The sequence below is a fragment of the Fukomys damarensis genome, unplaced genomic scaffold, assembly GCF_012274545.1.
Source record: "Fukomys damarensis isolate Sample0158 unplaced genomic scaffold, DMR_v1.0_HiC HiC_scaffold_22, whole genome shotgun sequence".
NCBI lineage: Eukaryota > Metazoa > Chordata > Mammalia > Rodentia > Bathyergidae > Fukomys > Fukomys damarensis.
In genome coordinates, this window is record NW_022900934.1 from 16,123,097 (window position 1) to 16,144,416 (window position 21,320).

The 21,320-nt window shown below is 41.5% G+C and overlaps 1 protein-coding gene across 3 annotated transcripts in view; it reads right to left on the reverse strand.

Moving 5' to 3' along the window:
* The window catches only part of Ift52 (intraflagellar transport 52), a 56,113-nt gene that overhangs the window by 18,733 nt on the left and 16,060 nt on the right, over positions 1–21,320 (reverse strand). For all 3 annotated transcript variants that reach the window (XR_781693.3, XM_010631440.3, XM_019208541.2), the window contains exons 6-12: positions 20,952–21,023; positions 16,186–16,312; positions 12,698–12,784; positions 10,954–11,022; positions 8,156–8,310; positions 2,171–2,258; positions 439–547 (exon numbers count right to left, since the gene is read on the reverse strand). Coding sequence is in view for 2 of the 3 variants with exons in the window: in XM_010631440.3 (XP_010629742.1) it covers positions 439–547; positions 2,171–2,258; positions 8,156–8,310; positions 10,954–11,022; positions 12,698–12,784; positions 16,186–16,312; positions 20,952–21,023 (707 nt within the window). In the remaining variant the exon portion in view is untranslated. The remainder of the gene's footprint in view (positions 1–438; positions 548–2,170; positions 2,259–8,155; positions 8,311–10,953; positions 11,023–12,697; positions 12,785–16,185; positions 16,313–20,951; positions 21,024–21,320) is intronic.

The following is a 21,320-nucleotide window of genomic DNA, read 5'->3' on the forward strand; positions in this document are numbered from 1 at the left end:
CCCTCAGACCCTGGTTCATTTTTCTTTTCTTTCGTTTGTTTTTAAAATTTTTGTTTTTATTAGTATATGTTTGCAATACACAATTATTACATTCATTGTGGGCCTTATTCATTTTTCTTATCTAACTGTTCTTATGACCATGACCTAGATTTGCTAGGCAGGGTCAAGACTCGATAAATCAGAATAAGGGCTACAGGGATCAAAGCCGAGACCTTTGGCTTTCTGCTTAGCACCATGTTCTGACTCATGGAGATAACTGGCCTTAAGAAAAACAACCAGTATCGTTCACGTGAAATGAACAAATATTTCTTTATACATCTGTTCATATTTTCTTCTCCCTAAATAATCTCTAAGCTTCTCTTACATCAAATCTTAGAGGTTCACAGTTAAATAATACTCATAAAAGAAAACAAAAATTTCAAAATCAGCTAAACTTACACTTATTGGTAATCTGAGCAAGCCGGGCCTTCTCAGAGGAAAACGTCTCATCTAGGTCAAACAGTTCCAGAGGAGGAGGTGGCAATTCCCTGAAGCTGGGAGGGAAAACCTAAAGGAAAGAGTCTTTCATAAGATTATCTAAAACCATAATTAAGAGTGGTGTGGCCATGCTGGTGGAGCACGCCTGTAATCCCAGCACTGGGGAGGCTGAGGCAGGAGGATCACTGTGAGTTTGAGACCAGCCTGGGCTACATAGTAAGTTCCAGGTCAGTGTCAATTACACAGTGAGACCCTGTCTCAAAAAAAAAAAAGAGCGCTGAGACACAGGGGCAACTGGAGGGCAACTCAGCCCTGACCCTACTTCAAACCACGCAAACTCCCATCTTCTCCTTTAGCCCTCACCCATTAGACCCAGGTCAAGCTAGACCATGCTGCAAGCAATCAATGGAACCAGCTCTAACTGCACCATTAAACTGACCAAGCTGACACATCAACGCCGATTAACTGAGCACAGCGATACACAGCTGAAGACTTTGGTTTGTGTGGATCATTTAATTATACAACTGGTTCCTTATTTAATTATGAGTTCTTTAGAGACAAAAATTATTTGAGGAAGCAAATATAGATTAGTGTAGAAAGCACTGAACTTAGAATCAGAATGCATAGGTGTAAACCAGTGCTCTGATGGTATTTTACTACCAGCTCTCAAAACAAAGTAAAAAAACCTGGGCCGGGGATTTAGCTCAGTGGTTCTGCTCCTGCCTCACAAGTGCAAGGACCCAAGTTCGATCCCCGGTACCAAAAAAAAAGAAAAGCACAAAACAAAGTAAAAAAATCTAATTTCTCATATTTTCCATTTTCTATGATGTAAATATTCCCATCACAGCCAGTTGCAATCTAGCAAGTTAAAGCCAACTGGCTCATAACATTGCAGAATGCACTGGAAGAGGAAAAAATAGGGCAGGTTAATGCTGGACCAGAATGTAAGAAACAAAACAAAACAAACAAACAACCAAACCTGTCCTAGGACTGGGGATTTAGCTCAGTGGCTCCAAAGTGCAAGGTCCTGAGTTTGATCCTTGGTACTGAGAAGAAAACCCTGTCCATACCTGTCTATCCTCTGGGCTGTCAGACTTGTGCTATAAGGCTGAGTGGCCAATACCTGGAAGTCAACACAAAGCTTTCCTTATCTCTCTTTCTCTCTTGCTTTCTCATGCAGGGGATCAAACCCAGGGCCTCATGCAGCACTAGGCCAGTGCTCTACCACTGAGCTACATCCCAAGCCAGCTTTTTTCTTTACCCAGGCACTCTCATATAAGCCTTCCTGCCCCACAAGATGGAAAATGTTTGTTTGTTTGTTTTTTGAGACAGGGTCTCACTATGTAGTTGAGACTGACCTGGAACTCACTTTGTAGCCCAGGCTGGCCTGGAGCTCACAGGATCCTCCTGCCTCAGCCTCCAGAGTGCTGGGATTAGAGGTGTGCACCACCATGCCTGGCTGGAAAGTGTTTAATAGCCAGAAAAGTCCACATCTTTGAATCCTCAGCTAGGAACTGAGCTCACCGCATGGAAGTCCCTATGGAATACTAACAGTTTAAGTTAGAAGCCAAGCACTACGACTCCATAAGGAGCACCACAAATGGCACATGGAAGGATGTGTAGTGAGGGCCCCAATGGATGAAGGGAGAATAAACAGTGCGGCTTTGCAGCAGGACCCCAAACACCTACTCACAGCAGGCTGAAGTGCAGGCAGTGGCGTCTCAAATTGAGGCTGGATGAGCTGGAGTGGTTCACGTTTCACATTTAGCTGCTCATGAGCCCTGTGTGAATAAGAAAACAAAAAAGCAAGGATCAAGGTGAGCTAGAACAGTACATACCTAAGTGACCATGCTGTATGGTACTCCATCAAAGATGCTGGTTCAAGTCAGGTGCGGTGGTGCTCACCTGTAAGACCAGCACTCTAGGGAGCTGAGGTAGGAGGATTGTAAGTTTGAGTTCAGCTAGGCAATGTAATGAAGATCTTGTCTCAATTAAAAGGGATAGGGATGTAGCTCAGTGTAAAGGCTCTGGGTTCACTTTTCAGAACTAAAAAAAATAAAGGTGGTGGTTCAGCCCTATTTTAGAAAAATACGCAAAATGTATAATTAACTGTTATTTATTGAGAAATGAAAGGAAAACTGTCTTTCGAGTTTCATATCAGGTTTCTTCTATATAGCCTTTTGGTTTTTATCCAATGCACCATGTGACTCACATAATTCATCGGGTTTGTTTTTTGCCACCTAGAGACAGGAGTCAAATTTGAAGTCTGCTTCCAGCAAAACAACAGATCTGTAGATACTATACACTTCTGTGTGTTCATTCATTCAACAGCTATTACTGAATATCTACTGTCTCGGGCACTTTTCTACTATTGGTACTGCACTGCAGCAGGGGGAAGAGACGAAGCAGGTCACTGAGGATACATCCCCAGTCCTCCTTTCATTTGAGACAGGGTCGTGCTAAATTGCCCAGGCTGAGCTTGAACTTGCAATCCTCTGGCCTCAGCTTCCAAGAGTGTCAGCTTTACAAGCTTGTACAACAACCTAATCTTAAAACAAAATCTAATTTATTTTATTGATTATTTGGTAGCAGGGATCAAACTCAGGACCTTGCACTTGTGAGGCAGGCAGCAGCACCACTGAGCTAAATCCCTGGCCCAACAGAATCTAATTTAGAAGGCTAGTGTGTATAGAATGGAAATAATAAATGCCAGAGCTAAACTCAAATCTAGGAAATGTGGCTGAGCTGTTCTTTGTTTCCATAATACTCTGGCTCAAACTGTGGCACTGCGTTTTCACTACATCATGTCTCGGTCTCCAACACATTAGACCATGGATTCTGAGAGCACAGATTCCATGCTTGTCTCTCCCTCATACCCACAGGGACTGTGATGGTTTGTGTCTAGATGTTCCCCAAAGCCTTATGCAGATGAGGTGGGGCCTTCTTTTTCAGAGGTGGCTGAATCTGGAATGTGAGATGCTGGGATTAAAGGCAAGTGATTACTAAATCACTACACATGAGTGATTGCTTTGGCAACAACTTAATTCCAGTAATCTGGATGGGATAAAAGGAGCAGAAAGACTGTCAAGGTCCCTTGTTGCTTTTGCTGTCTTCTCGCCCCATAAATTGTTGCCCCTCTGCCACCCTGCCTTGGAGCCAGATGATTATAGACTGAAACATCTATGAACTGTGAGCCAAATAAATGCTTCCCCCTTTAACTCAGGTGTTGGATATTTTGCACCAGCAAGGACAGAAAAGTAACTAAGACAGGGACTAACAAACAGGGGATGAACAAATGAAGTTACTTTAGAATACCCTTTAGTTGATATAAAGAGTTAAAGCCTAACAATTCTAACTCAGAAAAGAGTTTAAAAAATATTACTAACAAAAACATCCAAGAGCATTATATAAACACAGAAGCCAGTAATTACCACCTGTTATGTATGAAGGACAAATACAATTAAGAGAGTTGTCCGATGAGCGTGTGGTGCACGACAGTAATCGCACCACTCTGGAAGATCTGAGCCCATCCAGAGCAATTTAGGAACACAGATAATTTTTCTAGACACATAATCCATGCTCCTATCTAAAAGTTAACCTTCTTTTCTCCTTGTTTTTTCTTGCCCCCCACCCTGGGGATTGAACCCAGGCCTTCTTATCCCTAGCCCTTTTTTATGACAGGCCCACTGAGTCATTAAGTTGCCCAGCTGGGTTTAAACGCATGTTCCTCCTGCCTCAGCCTCCCGGAGTGCTGGGATGACAGATGTGCAGCGTCACACTCCCTACAACCATTCTCATACTTTTGTACATTATCCATCTTTCTCTGTACAGGAAGATTCTCGCCAATATCAAAATATCTTGTGGGCCGGGGATTTAGCTCAGTGGTTTCGCTGCTGTCTCACAAGTGCAAGGATCCGAGTTCAATCCCTGGTACCAAAAAAAAAAAAAAAAAAAAAAAAAAAAAAAAAAAAAAAAAAAAAAAAAAAATCTTTTGACTCCTTCCGTCTGAAACACAACTTCCAGGTCTTACTTCCTCCATCTAGGTACTATCTCCTGTCCTCACCCTTGCTTTGTTCCTCTTGGTGGCAAAGTACCTCGAAAGAATTGTCTGCATCTGTTATTTCCAGGCAGGTGTGGCACCACTGAGCAACATCCCGGCCCTGTTGTTTTCGAGACTTGGTCTTGCTATGTTGTCTAGGCTGTCCTCAAACTCAAGATCCTCCTGTCTCAGCCTCTGGAGCACCTGGGATTGCAGGCAAGCACCAGCATGTCCAGGTGCTATTCTGTTTTAAACTAATTCCACGTAAGCTTTCATCCCAGCCACTTCACTAACAACATCCTTTCAGGGTATCTGACTTCCACATTGCTAAGTCCAATGCTGAAGTCTCAGCCTCACTTTATGTGACCTGCTAGCAGCACCCGACACTGCTGATCACACTCTCACTTGGTTCTTAGGCACCATAACTGGCTTTCTTTTCATCTCACTGGCTGCTCCTTTCACATCTCCTTTGTTCAGTTCTCCATTTTTTCCTAACTTCTAAATCCTAGGGTGCTCCTGGGCTTAGTATCAGGTCTTTTTTTTTCTTCTGTGTCCACCCTGGCACCCTTGGTGAGCTCATCTAGTCTCCTGCCTTTAAATACTGTCTATGATATTGCACCCAGTCTCACAATCTACCAAACCTAACACACCTCATTTTTTAAGGTTTACTGAGAAGGAGAAGAAAATGATGCCAGCTAAACCGACACATTATCCACTGTAAGATTCATCCCAATTTTATAGATATGAAAATGGGATGGATGGACCAGGGATTTAGCTCAGTGGCGCCACACCTGCCTCACAAGAGTAAGGCCCTGAGTTTGAGCCCCAGTTCCTCCCCAAAAAGGGGTCTGGGCATGGTGGCACATACCTGTAATCTCAGCACTCAGGAGGCTGAGGCAGAAGGATTGCCACAAGTTTGAGGTCAGCTTCAATTACAGAGTGAGACCCTGACTCAAAAAAAAGGAGGGGTGGGGTGGGGTTGTGCTTCAGATGAAATATATATGTATCCCCAAATTCCTAAATTTAAATCTCTGGCCAAATATCTCTTCTGACCACCAGCTAATATAAACAATAGCCACTCAACATCCTCTGGATATCTTACAGACATCTCTACAAGATTACCTCAATCTGAACTTCAGCTCTTCCTGCCAAATCTCCTCACAGTCTTTCCCAGCCCAGCTCTTGCAACTTCATCCTTCTAATCACTCATCCTTGCTGCCTTTCCTGCTCATCCCCTCATCCCACCTATTTAGCATATCTATCATGTTGCCTCTGCCTTCAAAATGAATCTAGAATTCCGCCATTCCTTACTATCTCACTGCTACTTCTTGCTGGAGCCAGCATCATCTCATTCCTGGCGTCCTGTGATTGCTTCCCTTTAGTCCTGTGATTCCTTTCCTTCCTTCATCTAGCTCCCTCGCTTTAAAGAAGTGCAAAATGCTCAGGGGATATTCTTCCCTTCCCACCCAGAGTAAAGGCTGAGCAAGTTCTCATGAAGGCCTACAAGGCTATGCTTGATGTACCCACAAACTCCACTATTTCTCATCTTCTCATCTTCATTTCTGCTGCAGTCACAATGGCCTTTTGGATCTTCCTCGAACACATCAGACACCCTCCCATTTGGGAGTTTCTGGACTGGCTGTCTCCTCTGCCCAGTGCTTTTCCCTCAGGTATCTACATGGCTCACTTCCTCACTTCCTTCAAGTTTTTGCTCAAATATTATCTTCTCAAGGTGACACCACCCTGACCACCCTATTAGAAATGCATTCTGGGCCAGGGATTCAGCTCAGCAGCATGGCGCCTGCCTTGCAAGCTCAGATCACTCTCTGCCATAGCACACTAAGAGTGTCCTGGAGAGAAACCATTTATCTTTCCTTCCTTCATTTCTCTTCTTCCCTTCTCTCCCTTCTCTCTCGTCTCTTTCTGTCTGCCTGACTACCTGCCTGCTTGCCTTCTTTCCTTGCTTTTCCACTAGGAACTGAACCTAGGGCCTTCACACTGAATTATAATCACCAGCCCTTGTCTAGTATTTTATTTTGAGATAAGGTCTCACAAAGTCATTAAACTGCTTAGGCTGAGCTTGACCTTGTAATCCTCTTGCCTCAGCCCCCAAGCACGGAGGTTACAGGCGTATGCCATTGTCCCAATTTCTTTCTTCTTCCCACATTCTTGGTGCCAGTTAGCAGCATTACCAGCTTCCCAGAGCTCCAGGAAGAAATCAGTCTTGGACTTGTCCATCGAGGCTTCCATGACACAGTCCCACGGATTCTTTCTCCCTAAACATCTAAACCCACAGCTACCACTCTTACTAGCCCCAGCTTTCCACCCTCCTCATCAACTACATGTCTCCTAACTGCTTTCTTCACACCCACTTTTCTTGATTCCAAATAATTATACAAACTGCTGCAAGCAATTGTCTTGGCTGTTTTTGGAAAACAGATTCAAGCATCTCCACTAGAGGTGTTGCTGGTTCCCACTCATTTATCTGGCCTTGGCCTGAGCTTCATGCTACTCCCTTGCCTGAAAACACGAGCCATAGAATGTCCAGTGCTTTTTTGCTCAGTGACCTCAATGCACAATGCAGAATGCTCTCTCCCAACGCACCATCCACCTCCAAAAATCCTTCTCACTCCTGAAAGCACACAGTATTAAGCAGATACTGGCCTGAAATATTTGTTGACATAATCAATTTTTAGCTAAAACAGCAGTTCTTTCATAAGATCTTCAGTCAGAATCAAATTCCCCTTCTTTGTTATGCCCCTGCCACCAGTTTATCCTTCACACTCAGGGTTTGCACAGTAAGCTTGTAACAGAGCTTTGGGATGTCTCCTGTGTAAAAATGGGTGTGTCAGGCATAGCGCCTGGCATAGTAGGCACTCAGTTTTGTTCAACTCTGAACCTAAGTACAGGGTAGGTAGACAATATCTATAGCTGTATCCTAAGTAGCTCTAGTCTTTGGTTTATTCAGATGTAGATTCTGTGCCAGGCCAAAGATGCTCCAAAATGTTATTCCCTGATCCTGCTATCAGGGATGGAAAACAAAGAAATAGGTAATAAAATAGGAGAAAGCACTGGCTTGAAAGTCATGCTTACCTGGCTTTAAATTCCTGATCCCACTTTGATTGTTTGTACAGGGGGTCGGACTCAGGACTTTGCACTTGCGGGGCAGGCAGCAGCACCACTGAGCTACATCCCCAGCCCCCTGATCCCACTTTGGAAAAACTGCTTTTCCTTCTTTAAACCTCAGGTTTCTCATGTGGAAATGAAACTAATGGCTGAGAGGGCTGCTGAAAGCATTCAGTAACGTAACAGCCTAAATGCCTGCAGGATGACCAACTACATCGTTTACTGAGGGGTAGCTGAGACTCATGAATTTCGGTGTTAAAATCTGAAAAGGTCCTGGACTCAACAAAAAAAGGGCTGGTATAGAGCCTGGAATGGTGGGGGCTGAGGTCTGTGGGGCTAGGTCCTCTGTGCTAACCATGTACCTCCACCCTGCTTTCTCTCTGACCTTATCTCAGACCTGAGAATGCATTCTGCCTACCACATTTTCCGTGACCCCGCTCCTGACCCTGAGCAATGTTTTTAAACCAAACACAGAAGGGACGCACTGCAGCTCTGAGAGCATCAGGTACTAACTTGATGACTTTGAGGAGGGAGGTGGTATCCAGCTGGTAAATAGACAAGTCGAACAGGGTGGTAAAGTCACATGGGTTCTCATCGCCCTCCTGGAGACACACTCGTAACCGCTCTGACAGAGTGGCGGTGTCCGGCAGCATCATGTAATCAGAGATCTGAAAGTCACAAGAGGCTCCTTTCAGTAGAACAGGAAAAGCGTTTGTTCAGTCAAGTCTCCACCAGCTCCTTCTCAATTTGCCACATTAATACTCTTTTGGTAGAGATTTCATGATCACTGGCAACTAACCCTTAAATAAGCCATTTTAGGAAGAAAGGAACAAAACTTGGCTAAGCCACAAACTGGCTAAGTCCAACTCTCCAGTCACTCACGCAGGTAAGTGACACAGCTGAACACAGCCGGAGAGGAGCAATCATGCTTACTGGACTCCTTTCAGCCTCATGATCTCTCACCTTGAGAACCAGCAATCAGCTCTATTACAATAGTCCATTCACGCTCCCATTCTGCAAGGCAACTCCCCTTGTGTCACTTCAACAAGCCAAATAAGGTTCTCTTACACAACATTAGCAGATGGGTTTTCTATTTCAGTGACAAATATAGGCAACTGTAAAATATATAAACTTCCACTACTACCTGTAGCATCCGGGCCAGGTCATCTGCTGTCTGTCCTGTTAGAGGCACGACCACCTGTGATACCAGCATGGATGCCCTTGCCCTCACACACTAGACCCAAGCCTTGTCTCCTGGCCAAGGACATCTCCCAACAGTGTTGAGAGCCCTGAATAATGACACAGACTCCATGATGGTAATAGTAAAAGACCAGAAAGCTAAATGTCCATTGCTAGAAGACTGTTGTTAATTATGACAGATACTAAATAAAAAATTTAGGGCTAGGTGTGGTGGCACATGCCTATAATCCTAGCACTTAGGAGGCTGAGGTAGGAGGATCACCATGCATTTGAGGCCAGCCTGGGCTACATAGTGAGTTCAAGACCAGCTTGCACTACATAGTGAGACCCTGTTTTAGAAAGTAAACAAAAAAAAGGGCTGGGGATTTAGCTCAGTGGTTCTGCCACCTGCCTCACAAGCCCAAGGTCCTGAGTTTGATCCCTAGTACCAAAAAACAAAATAAAACAAACAAACAAAAAAGTTTTTAAAAAAAGGTAAGTAAAAATGAAACATTTTTTAAAGGCCAGGGATATAACTTAGTGTGAAAGCCTTGGATTAAATTCCTAGTGCCAAACAAAAACAAAAACAAAAAACAAAGAAACCCCTCCCAATCCTCAAACTTTTTAAAAGCAAAACAACAACAATAATAACAACAAAAACCCCAAGCTGACAGTATAAACAAAGAAATGCTCTTTCCAGCAACGTGTGGTGTTTCAAACACTTTCGCCCTCTAAGTAAACCAGGAGTTCCATTCCTAGTGTGTTGGGGGATTTCTTCCAATCAAAGAGACTCCCCCTGCTTTAAAAATTATAGTGTTACACCCAAAGGGGAGAGGCTTTTTAAAAATAGCCACTAGTTGCAAAACCTATAAGGGAAGTAGATTTTTTGGTTTTTTGATTTGTTTTTTGAGACAAGGTCTCACTATATAGTTGAGACTGACCTGGAACTCACTGTGTAGCCCAGACTGGTCTCGAACTCACAGCAATCCTCCTACCTCAGCCTCCCGAGTGCTGGGATTACAGGCGTACACCACCATGCCCAGCTAAGGGAAGTAGATTTTTTAAAAATGCCTTTAAAATGCAAAAGCAAGTAATAATAATTGTTGAATCCATTTAAATCTTCAGAGGTTTTTAAAAAATAATCCATAGGGGGCTGGGGATTTAGCTCAGTGGTTCTGCCACCTGCCTTGCAAGCGCAAGGTCCTGAGTTTGATCCCCAGTACCAAAAAAAAAAAAAAAAAAAAAAAGTCCATAGGGTATGCATAGCATCACAGCTGGTACAAAACTGCTTGTTTTAGTTTGAAACACAAAAACAATGCATATAAACAGTATTCTTTGAAAAATAATCTGAAATGCTACCACTGCATCATAAGACCAACTTGTACAGTATTGAGCGAATTAACAAACAAGCTGGATATTAAAGTATTCACACATTTACTTTTAATTTTTTTAGTACCATTCACTGATAAGGATTAAAAAAGCTGCTGGCAAACCAACTTGGGAAGACTTATTTCAAACTATATATAACATATTTTGCTTTGTTTACTCTAAAAATGCACAACTAGGTTTTAGGATGTAAACTCCCATTTCCTAGCTTTTTTGTTACAATCTGGCAGCTCTGAACCTTGAAACCCTTTTTGCAGTTTCCTCTGATGCTTCTGACAGAATTTCTTCTATTTCTGGAAGGTGGGTATAGCCCTTCTGTTTTCTTGTATGACTGATCCCATGAGGTGCTAGCTACATCCTTGCCCATCCCTGCTTTTGAGACAGGGTTTCACTTTGTAGTTCAGGCTAGTCTTGAACTCACTTCATAGCCCAGGTTGGCCTCCAACTCATGGCAATCCTCCTATCTCAGCCTGCCACATGCTGGAACTACAGGTGTGCACCACCATGCTAGGCCTTAGCCCATTTTAAATATTATTTTCAGACAGAGTCTTGCTAAGTAGCCCAGGGGTCTCCAACTAGTGATCCTCCTGCCTCACCTTCCTGAGGAGCCGGAATTACAAACCTGCCTCTTCATACTCAGCTCCATAGGTCTTACAGATAAGACAAAGATAAATTCCTTTGGAACTGTTTGAGACATTGGACTCATTTTTCATTTCAATGTTTTCTAATGATTCACAGCCTCCTACCTCTGGGTCCTCAGCATCAATCTGGTTCAAATGGATGTCTCCTGTTGTGAGCCACTGGAAAACAACATCCTAGATTAAAAATACAAAACAAAACAAAACACAGTATTAGACACCCGATTATTTGAGAAAGCTGAAGATTAAAATTATTTTCCTTAAGATCAGAATATTAAAATAATATGAAAAAAAAAAAAGGGAAAAAGACTACATCAGCAATTCACACCAGAAGGCTAGGGCTGGGGATTTAGCTCAGTGGTGCAGCACCTGCCTCACAAGCGCAAGTCCTGAGTTTGATCCCCAGCGCCATTAAAAAACAAACAAATGAGCAAACAAACAAAAAACAACCAGATAGCTAGTCTTCTATTGGTGAAATCATATGAAAACTTAACATAATCACAAGTCAAAGTTTACTAAAACTTTGTCACAGTCCCGAAGCAACCTGTTTAAGGTAATGACAGTCAGAATAGATTCAAAGAAGACTATCTAGACCTCCTAAATATATCTAGAGGCACTGGAACTTTGTATGGATTCCACAGGAAGGAGACCTTACTCAGCTTCCCAAGGTCATGATTACGACACTGAAGGAATGCATTTACCGACGAAAAAGCTCAGTGCACATATCTTCCTCTGTCAAGTGAGTCACTGGCACTCTACAATGTACAGCTCTGGCATGTTCTGTGAAGACAGTTGTTTCCCTGCTGTCACCCTTCATAAGACATGTGTCTTTTGCACTATTTGGACAGGGCAACCTCAAAGTCTCCATCTGAACCGCGATGAGCTAGTGACCAGTCCTCTGCACAGCCCTTCTCAACTACTGTTCTCACCATCAGCCCTCTTCTCCAACCCCCTTCACCACAGAATTCAGCGCTACCTGTTCCTGCCTGGCTGACTCCAGGCTCCTAACTGGCTCTGGGATGCCTCTTCCCTTCCACTTTCCACACAACAGAGGCTGCTCCAAACCCTATAATATCTTCACACAGCCTTCATAAAGTTCAAGCTCCCAAAGCAAGATATATCATGGCCAGGCATAAATCCCCTGTGATGAATATTATCATTATATATATCTGAAATGTATCAAGGCCAAGGATGGAGCTCAGTGGTGCCACGCCTGCCTGGCAAGTGCAAGATCCTGAGTTTGATACCTGGTACCAGAAAAAAAATAAATAGATAAGATAGATAGATAGACAGACAGATAGATAAAAGTTCAACTTCCTTGGCTTTCCACCTGAGGGCCTTGCTGAACCTCCTTACCACTCCTCTAGGACTGTTCTCATCTCAACTTGGCAGGCTTAGAAACATCTTTCTGGCTTTACTAATTAATCTATTGTGCTCTCTTAGTGTACCATCATCTTTTTCAAAGCAGGGAATGCCTGATACAACTTTATAATCTTAGTGCCTGGTATATGATGGGTTCTAAATTGCTGGTTTTAAGTGAATAAATGCACATTTAAGGACTTTTTTTTTTTTTTTTTTGAGATAGGGTCTCACTGTATAGTTGAGACTGACCTGGAACTCACTATGTAGTGCAGACTGGTCTCGAACTCACAGGGATCCTCCTTCCTCAAGGACTTTTGAAATGACATGAAAATCAAACTTTCACAATTTACATCAATTTATTTTTAGTTTTAAATTTTTCTAATTTTGCAATGCCAAACCCAGGGTCCAATGAACACCAGGCAAGTGTTTCAACCACCAAGCTACCTTCCCAGCTCAATGTACATTAATTTGATAAAAAGGAAAAACTTACCATGATTTTGCTGTTTTCTTCTTTATCCAAATATTGGTCACTGAACATATGACATGAGCCAAGCACTGCCAGCTTCCCCCCCTGGTTCTGTTGAGGAAACAGCAGTGTCTGATATTCAGAACATAAAATACACTGCGTATTTCACAGTCCCAAACATCCATCATCAGAATCAGGTTAGCAACTGTCTTATTTACTAATAAGTGTCAATTCACATCAGGATTTTAAGTCTAGAAATATCTCCTGCGATCACAATTACACTTTAACCTGTCTTTCATTTCAATGCATTTTTTGTTTTCTTTTTTTTGTGATGCTGGGGATTGAACCTAGGGCCTTGTACTCTATCTACCACTGAGCTTCATCCCAGCCCTGCCTTTTATTTTAGACAATTCTCCATGGTCTATTTGTTTCTAACAAAAGTAAATTGATTCTACAGGCTTTTTCCATTGTTAGTTAATTACATAATAAATGAAGGTCAGGGGCCAGGGATTTAGCTCAGTTGCACCAGACCTGCCTCACAAGTGCAAGGTCCTGAATTCAATCCCCAGTACCAAACAAATAAACAAACAAAAAAATGAGTGTCAGGGCCAGGAATATAGCTCAGCACCTGCCAGGCAAGTACAAGACTCTGAGTTTGAGTCCCAGTGCTGGAAAAAAAAAGAAAAACAAATAAATGAAGGTCATAATTTTAAAGGGGAAAAAAAAAATAGCTGGGCATGGTGCTGCACTCCTGTAATCCCAGCACTTGGGAGGCTGAGGCAGGAGTTCTAGGCCAGCCTGAATTACATAGTGAGACACTGTCTCAAAAAAAAAGATAAATAATAAAAAGTATTTTGTATAGAACTAAAGATATTTATGAGTACCCAAAACAAAAAAGTACTTAAAGATCCAAACAAGAAACTAAAGCTCAGAAACAGAAATATGAACTGTTAATAAGAAAATATTTATTTATTTATTTATTTATTTTTGAGACGGTCTTGTTATGTAGTTCAAGTGAGCCTTGAACTCACTATATAGTGCAGGCTGGCCGTGATCTCATGGTCACGCCCAACTTAGGAAAAAATTTCAAATAAAAACAGAAATATCTGTCATTTTAATGAATTAAAGTTCTTTTTCCCCATCAAATTAAGTATTAAAACTGACTATAAACTGGTCAGGTTTCAGTGAAACAAGTTTTGTTTTGTTTTGTTTTTTTGGTTTTCTGAGACAGGGTCTCACTATGTAGTTGAGTCTGACCTGGAACTCACTATGTAGCCCAGGTTGATCTCGAACTCACAGCGATCCTCCCGCCTCAGCCTCCTGAGTGCTGGGATTACAGGCATGTGCCACCACATGTGGCTTGAAACAAGTTCATTCACTGTTTTTATAACTTGTCAACATATGAAACACAGCATTTTGAAATATATAAAAAACTCTTACGTACAACCCTTTCGTGTGTGTGTGAGTGGCACCCAGGCCTTTCACTCTGAGATACATCCCAGCTCTTCTTTCTTTCTTTAACTTTTTATTTTGAGACAGGTCTAAGTCACTGAGTTGCCAAGGGTAGGTTCAAACTTGTGATCCTCCTGCCTCACCCTCCCAGAGTGCTGAGATTACAGTCATGTGCCATCATACCTGACCTGAAGTTTAACTTTTGTTTTGTTTTGTTTTTTTGGTTTTTTTTTTTTGGTACCGGGGATCAAACTTGGGTCCTTGCGCTTGCAAGGCAGGCCACCGAACCATTGAGCTAAATCCCCGGCCCCCTGAAGTTTAACTTTTAAAGTTTAACGCTCTTGAAAAACTTTGGTTCTGTCTTCCTGAAAATGTCTTTGTTTCATCTTTATTCTAAAAGATATTTTCACTAAGTATAATTGTATATTGAGTTTAATTCCCAGACCCCCCCCTAAAAAAAAACATCCAGGTGCGGTGATACCCAAATTCAAGTCCAGCCTGGGCAACTTAGTGTCATAGTGAGACTGTTTAAAAATAAAAATAAATTTTAAAGGGCTGAGGATATAGTTCAGTGTAAAGGTCCTCAGTTCAATCCCCCATATCACCAAACAAATAAAAATAGTGGTAATGCCTATAATCCCAGCACTCAGGCAGCTGAAGCAGGAGGGTTGATATGAGTTTGAGGCCAGCCTAGGCTATATAGTGAGTTCGAGGCCAACCCAAATTAGGTAGCCATGGCAAGACCCTGTCTCAAAAAAAACACAAACACAAACAAACAAACAATAACTACAAAAATCAAAGAATAAAAAGAAGGGAAAAGAAGAGAGAGGAAAAAAAAAGGAATTATGATAAAGCAGTAGTCCTGAGAAGGAGGCAGAACCCCTGAGTTCTAGCCTGGCCCTCTAGTTTTCTCAAGGATGGCATACAGGCCCTTCTCTGGTGTCAGTGGCTCATTTCATGGTTTAGGGATGATAGGCAACAACCTCCCTCGGACTGTGTTTACAAGGCAGGACTCAAAGCCTAAAAGGAGAAAATGCTCTTGACATGGCTAGGCACTGGTCACAAGATAATCTCATGGGTTCCAGGAAAATCACTAAACTCAGCAAAAAATTTATGGATGCTCCATAAAAATCTATTTTATTAAGCCAGGTAAATCTCGGTATATGCTTAAGAAATCAAATAATCATAATTGTATGTAGTATTTAACCACCAGAGGACTCTTAAAATAGTGTCTCATTTACTTTTGTGTCTATAAATACAGTTTACTTAAACTACCCTATTTCCACATCTTGGAAATAACACTTTAATTCTAACACAATACTTCCAGTTGCCTAGAAGAGACAAACTACCATAATTTCATAATAGCTAGATGAATTTTAACTCTTTGAAATACATCATAGACACTTATATACTTTCTTTAAAAATGAAGTCAGAGCTTTTAAATAAGGAGCCAAAGGTAATACCTACATACAAAGAAAATGTGAAGAACTAGGAACATCTATGTCCCTGGAAAAAAAACTGGAAGGTCAGTGCATGAATTCTGTGCTTGGTAAATAGGTGAAGGTAAATTCAGCAAAATGTAAATCAAAAGGCAGTGGAAGAGCGGCGTCACAATGAGATCTCTGCACCATATGCGCTCACACTCCAGTGGGGTTCCTAGTATGAGAACTGGACAAGTCTTCTCATAAGTTCTCCAGGGTAAACTAAAATAACAGCAGCATAATTCTGGGCAATTTTGCATAGTTAACTCTACTTTCCTGAATGGAAAGCATAGAGTCACACACAGGAGGAAACATTACTTTAGAGTTATACAGCAGGCAGCCTCATGCGACAGTGGGAAAGCTTTTGATTTTGACTGACAAACAACTAGGGTCAGGACTTGACACCATCAGTCGCTGTTTCCCACGAGTCAAATATACATACCTGCAATCTATTCACAGACCTGGCATGAAGACCGGTGAGAAAATATACAAAATCCTTTATATACAAAATTGTACGGCACTTTTTATTACTTCAATAATAAAGATGACATAGGCAGCCATATCCTAGAAACTCTGTACCTTCGAGTAATAGAAAGCCAGAATGGGTCTGTTAAGCGGGAAGCAGACAGAGCCTGTGGACAGAACAGCCACTGCTGGTTTCATGACACTCAATGTGGCACCGAATGGATAGACAAAGGTGAGAGCCCTGTAAAAAATTAAAGAATCACATCCAAACATTTTAAAAAATGCATTTAAAAGTCTGAAAATAATGTTAGTGTCTCATGAGCAACAGTATTTATTTAATTCACCATCAAATACAAAATTTCTTCTAAGCCTTGATTTATTAACTCAAAAATTAGGACAAGTCTAGCTGTGAGTTAAGTAAAATATATTTTAAAATGTGAGTGTAAACTAATATAGTATAGTGCAAATGATTATAACTGAAAGGACTAAAGTAGCCCTGATGGAGTGGGGAGGGGAAGGCCTCATCTAGGAAGTGACCCAGAGCTCTGCATGGGCCTGCTCTGCATAATTATGTCTTCAGGTAAATGTTTTCCTTTCCCCTGCGTTTGGCTGGTACAGAATCTAAAGTAATGTCTGTTGTTGGAGAACAAGTCACCAGGTGAATGCTATGTGAATACAGGCACATATGTACCCCACCCAGGCCACTTCTACATAACCCTGAAGCCCCTCCTCTGCTCCCCACTATCCTCACAAAGACTTCAGAGTGCCCACAGAGAATCAGTCTGAGCTGCAGCAATGTGCTTCTGGAGAGGGTGCGGGATGGGGTACAGATCCTGGGGCAAGGTCAACCCACATAGCAGGGGCTAGGGTTTGGCTCAAAGTTGGAGCTCTGCAGGGGTAGCTGTTGGAAAGGAGTGTTCTCAGAATGGAGAAACACAGGATCATGATTAGAACATAAAGTTAAAAACCATGGGGTAAGGAACATTATAGGGAAGCACCCATGAGGAATCTCCAGTACAGACTTCAGTTCTCCTCCAGACCATTTCCTTCCGGTGTTCATTTCCCTAGCTCTTCAGTAGACTCATCTTCCTCTAGGGACAGACACAACACTTGTCCCACATTCTCTCTTCTCCCCCATCTGCCCCTAGCCCAACAGTATCCCAGGAAGTGGGGATGCAGCCATGAGTTCCAGGCCCAGAACAAAAGGAAATGAGCAAATGACTATCGAAGAGGAAGAGGTAAAGTAAGAGAAGCAGTCATGCAGATGTCAATGTAATCCCTCTTCCCCTACTTTCCTTGAACTTGCGAGGCAGGCAGTGGCACCATTGAGCTAAATCTCTGGCATTTCCCTACTTTCCTTAAATGCATTCAGGGGAGATAAGCTAATTGTATTTTCTCTGTCAATTTTTCTTGTTCCTGGTTTTTATTTTTATTTTAATATTTGTTTGTTTATTTAGTTTTTGGAACTGGGGATCAAACTCAGGACCTTGCACTGCAAGGTTTATTTTTATTTTTTGATGCTTAGTCTTTTCTTATTTCTTGAAACAGAGCCTCACTATGTAATTCAGCCTGGTCTGGAGCTCACAATGTTGTCTAGGTTGGCCTCAAACTTGTGGCAATCCTCCTGCCTCAGCCTCCTGAGTGCTGGGATTATAGGCACGTGCTACCGCTCCTTAGCTTTTCTTACTCATGTATAAGATTTACGTATGTTGCAAATATCTTTCCTGGTTTACCTTTTTACTTTGAGGTATATTACTCCAGAGAAGTTGACATTTTCACGTAGTTAAGTGTATGTTACAGCCTGGTAAGGACAGCCTTGGATATACAGTGAGTTTAAGGTTAGCCTGAACTGTTTAGCAAGATCCTGTCTCAAAAAACAACAAAAAAACCCCAAACAAGAGTATGTGGCCAAGTTCTAGTAATTAAAATAATACAGTATTTGTGAAGAAATAATAAAAAATAGCCAGATGTGGTAGAGAGCAGGAAGCTGAGGCATGAAGTTTGAAGTGAGACTGGGCTACACAGTGAGTTCAAGGCTGGATTGGACCACACAGCAAGACCCTGTCTCAAAACAAATGACAAAAAGTAAAATGCAAATGATATAGATTAGAATCAGTCCAACTATACATAGGAGGGAGAGTTATTAGTGTATAGTAAACAATGGCATTTCAAATTATTGAAGATGGGTGGCACGATTTTGGCTATTTGGAGAAACATTTTCATTTTCACGCCACACTTCAAAATATAAGCCAGATGGATTAAAAATGTATTCAAAATGAAATCATAAAAGTACCAAAATCAAACACAGCTAAATACATTATAATCTAGTGCAGGGAAGACCCACTCCCAGGATTAAAAACCAAAGAAACACAAATTAAAAGCCAGAGATACCGGGCTGGGGATGTAGCTCAGTGGCACAGTCCTTGTCTAGCCGGCACAAGGGCTTGGATTTAATCTCTAGTACTGGAAAAACATTTTTTTAAAGAACTAGATGCAATTTTTACTTATACTCTGTGCTGGTGAGAGAGGAAAAGGGGGCATGTTTATAGGGACCATGTTACCAGCTACCTGTAGGGTGATTTGACATTGTATTATACTTGACAGTGAATCAGCTGGAAGACCTTTGACCTGGAAATCCTAATGTTAAGAACTGATCTTAACAAAATATTAGCACACGCACACAAAAATATAAAAAGATGCTCCTGTGTGGGTTTTTTTTTTTTTTTTTTTTTTGATACCTGGGATTGAACTCAGGTCCTTGTGCTTGCAAGGCAGGTGGAGCTAAATCCCAGGACCTCACTTGGGTTTTTTATTTGTAATAAAGTTGTTTACAAGAACAAGATGGTACAGAGGGTTCAAAGTACAGGCTCTGGAGAAGACTGCCTAGGTGTGAATCTAAATTCTGACGATAGCCATATGAATTTGGGTGTTCATCTCTGTTGCTATTTTTTTAATACTAAGGTTTTTTGTTTCTTTTTAAAAGTTTTACATTTATTAGTACACGTTTACACACATAAGGGTTACGTTCATCATAGGAATTGGTACAGTACCTGTATATAATACATCTTAATCCTTTTTACATGCCTTTCCTCTCCCCTCCCTCCCACCCTCTTCTATGTCTTGGTCCCTTTCCCATTTGCAAAGATCTCTCTCTAGGTTTCCTATTATCTGCCTTTGTTTGAGACAGGGTCTCACTATGTAGTTTAGACTAGCCTTGAACTATGTATCCTGGGCTAGCTACCTCAGCCTACTCATCTATCTTTTATTTTGCTCTTTATTTATACTTTGGGTTTCTCATATAAGAGAAACCAGGGCCAGGGGTTGGCTCAGTGGTTCCACCACTTGTCTTGCAAGGGCACAAGTTCGATTCCCGGTCAAAATAAAGAGAGCAAGAAACCATGCTGGGCATGATTTTTTAAATCTCCTTTGCAACTTTCTATAGTTGTTGTCATAGATTAAATCAGGTAATATATGCTTGCTGCACAGTAAATGCTCAATAAATGTCAGGTAATATTTTTTGTTTGTTTTTTTGAGATAGAGTCTATATAGTTCAGGCTGGCCTTGAACACCCTATATATAGCAGGCTGACCTCAAACTTGAGGAAATCCTCCTGCCTCAGACTTCTGAGTGCTGGGTTTATAGGCATGTGCCACCATGCCCAACTCATGTTAGTATTATCAAAGTGAAATATTATAAAGTACTTAAATGTCCAAAACTGGGGGATAGGGAGATAAATTCAGATATACTCAATGCAGTCATTTAAAAGGATAAAGTATTTACTTATGTCTATTTCATTTTGTTTTGTGATAAGATTCCCACTAGGTAGACCAGATTGCACTTGAAACTCACTACGGGTAGGCACCATCATGCCCAGCTATTTGTTTACATATGAAAAATAAACCAGAAATCCAAATTCTGAACTGTTAAGAATGATTATACTCAGGAGATATGAGAGATATAAGGATATATATATATATATAATATATATATATGGATACACACACACATACATATATATCTCATTCAGAACTACTTTTCTAATTTTTCTTCCTTATGAACTGTACAAATTACTGCCTGCTGGGTGGTAAAAATTACTTTAATAATCAGAAAACGTTTTTCATTTTGAAAAAGAATTCTGTGTGTGTGTGTGTGTGTGTGTTTGTGTGTAAAACTGGAGATTGAACCTAAGGCCTTTGCACTCAGCTTACATCCCCATCTTGTCGGGAGTGATTCTACATAGTTTTGGGGAAAGAGCGGGATTAGGGCCTAGTTTTCCTGTATACAGCCCAGCTACAAACATGTCAAGACATAACTCTATTTTCCTCTCAGGTGACAGCTAAGACTTCAAGGGTCTCTAGATGCTGAGATACTCCACAGCAGGACTACACCAGCTGGAGACATCCTAGGAGGAACCAAATCTTCATCTGCATAGTTCCTTATTGTTCTAGGATTTCTGCTGGCCGAGAGTCTTCTGTTACATTTGTTTTACCAATGTACTGAACTCTCTGTCCTGAAACACCTGTTATATTTGTCTCTCCCAGTGTATTGAATAAAGGTGTGGGGCTTATGTCTTTGCAGCCCAGAGTAACATGGATCAGGCCAAAGCTCAGCTTCTCGAAGTCTCATTTTCTGTCTACAGATTAATTTGCCCTGTGCTGTTATTGCTCGCTTGCAGGAGACTAGGACCTGACGAAGAGGTTCTAGTTATGTCCCCTTTCCCTGTTCCCTATACCATTTCAAGTCACTAAATTGCTGAGACTGAGCTTGAACTTGCTTCCCAGAGTGCTGGGTTTCCAGGTGTGTATTACCATACCTGGCTGGAAAACAAAACTTTAAAATGATAAACCCATCCTCCTTAGGAGGCCTCAGAACACACTCACTGAGCATTGCTTCCACTGCTGTCCTCATCAATGATTCCAGGCACAGCCTTTCCTGCAGCTCGACTAATTTCCCTTAAAGAGAAAAATTAAAATTAGTCAACAAAAACATTAGGGAACTTCCCAATGAATAGTAAACATTCAGGCAAGGATTTTGCAGACATTTGAAATGCAACATTTAAAAATTGAAAGTACACCCACATACCCACCCTCTTCTAGGAAGCTTGTAAAGGTTAACATTAAAATATATTAAGGTTGGACCGGGGATTTAACTCAGTGGTGCCGCCGTCTACCTCTCAAGTGCAAGGTCCTGAGTTCAATCCCTGGTACCCCTCAAAAAAAAAAAAATATATATATATTACACATTAAGGC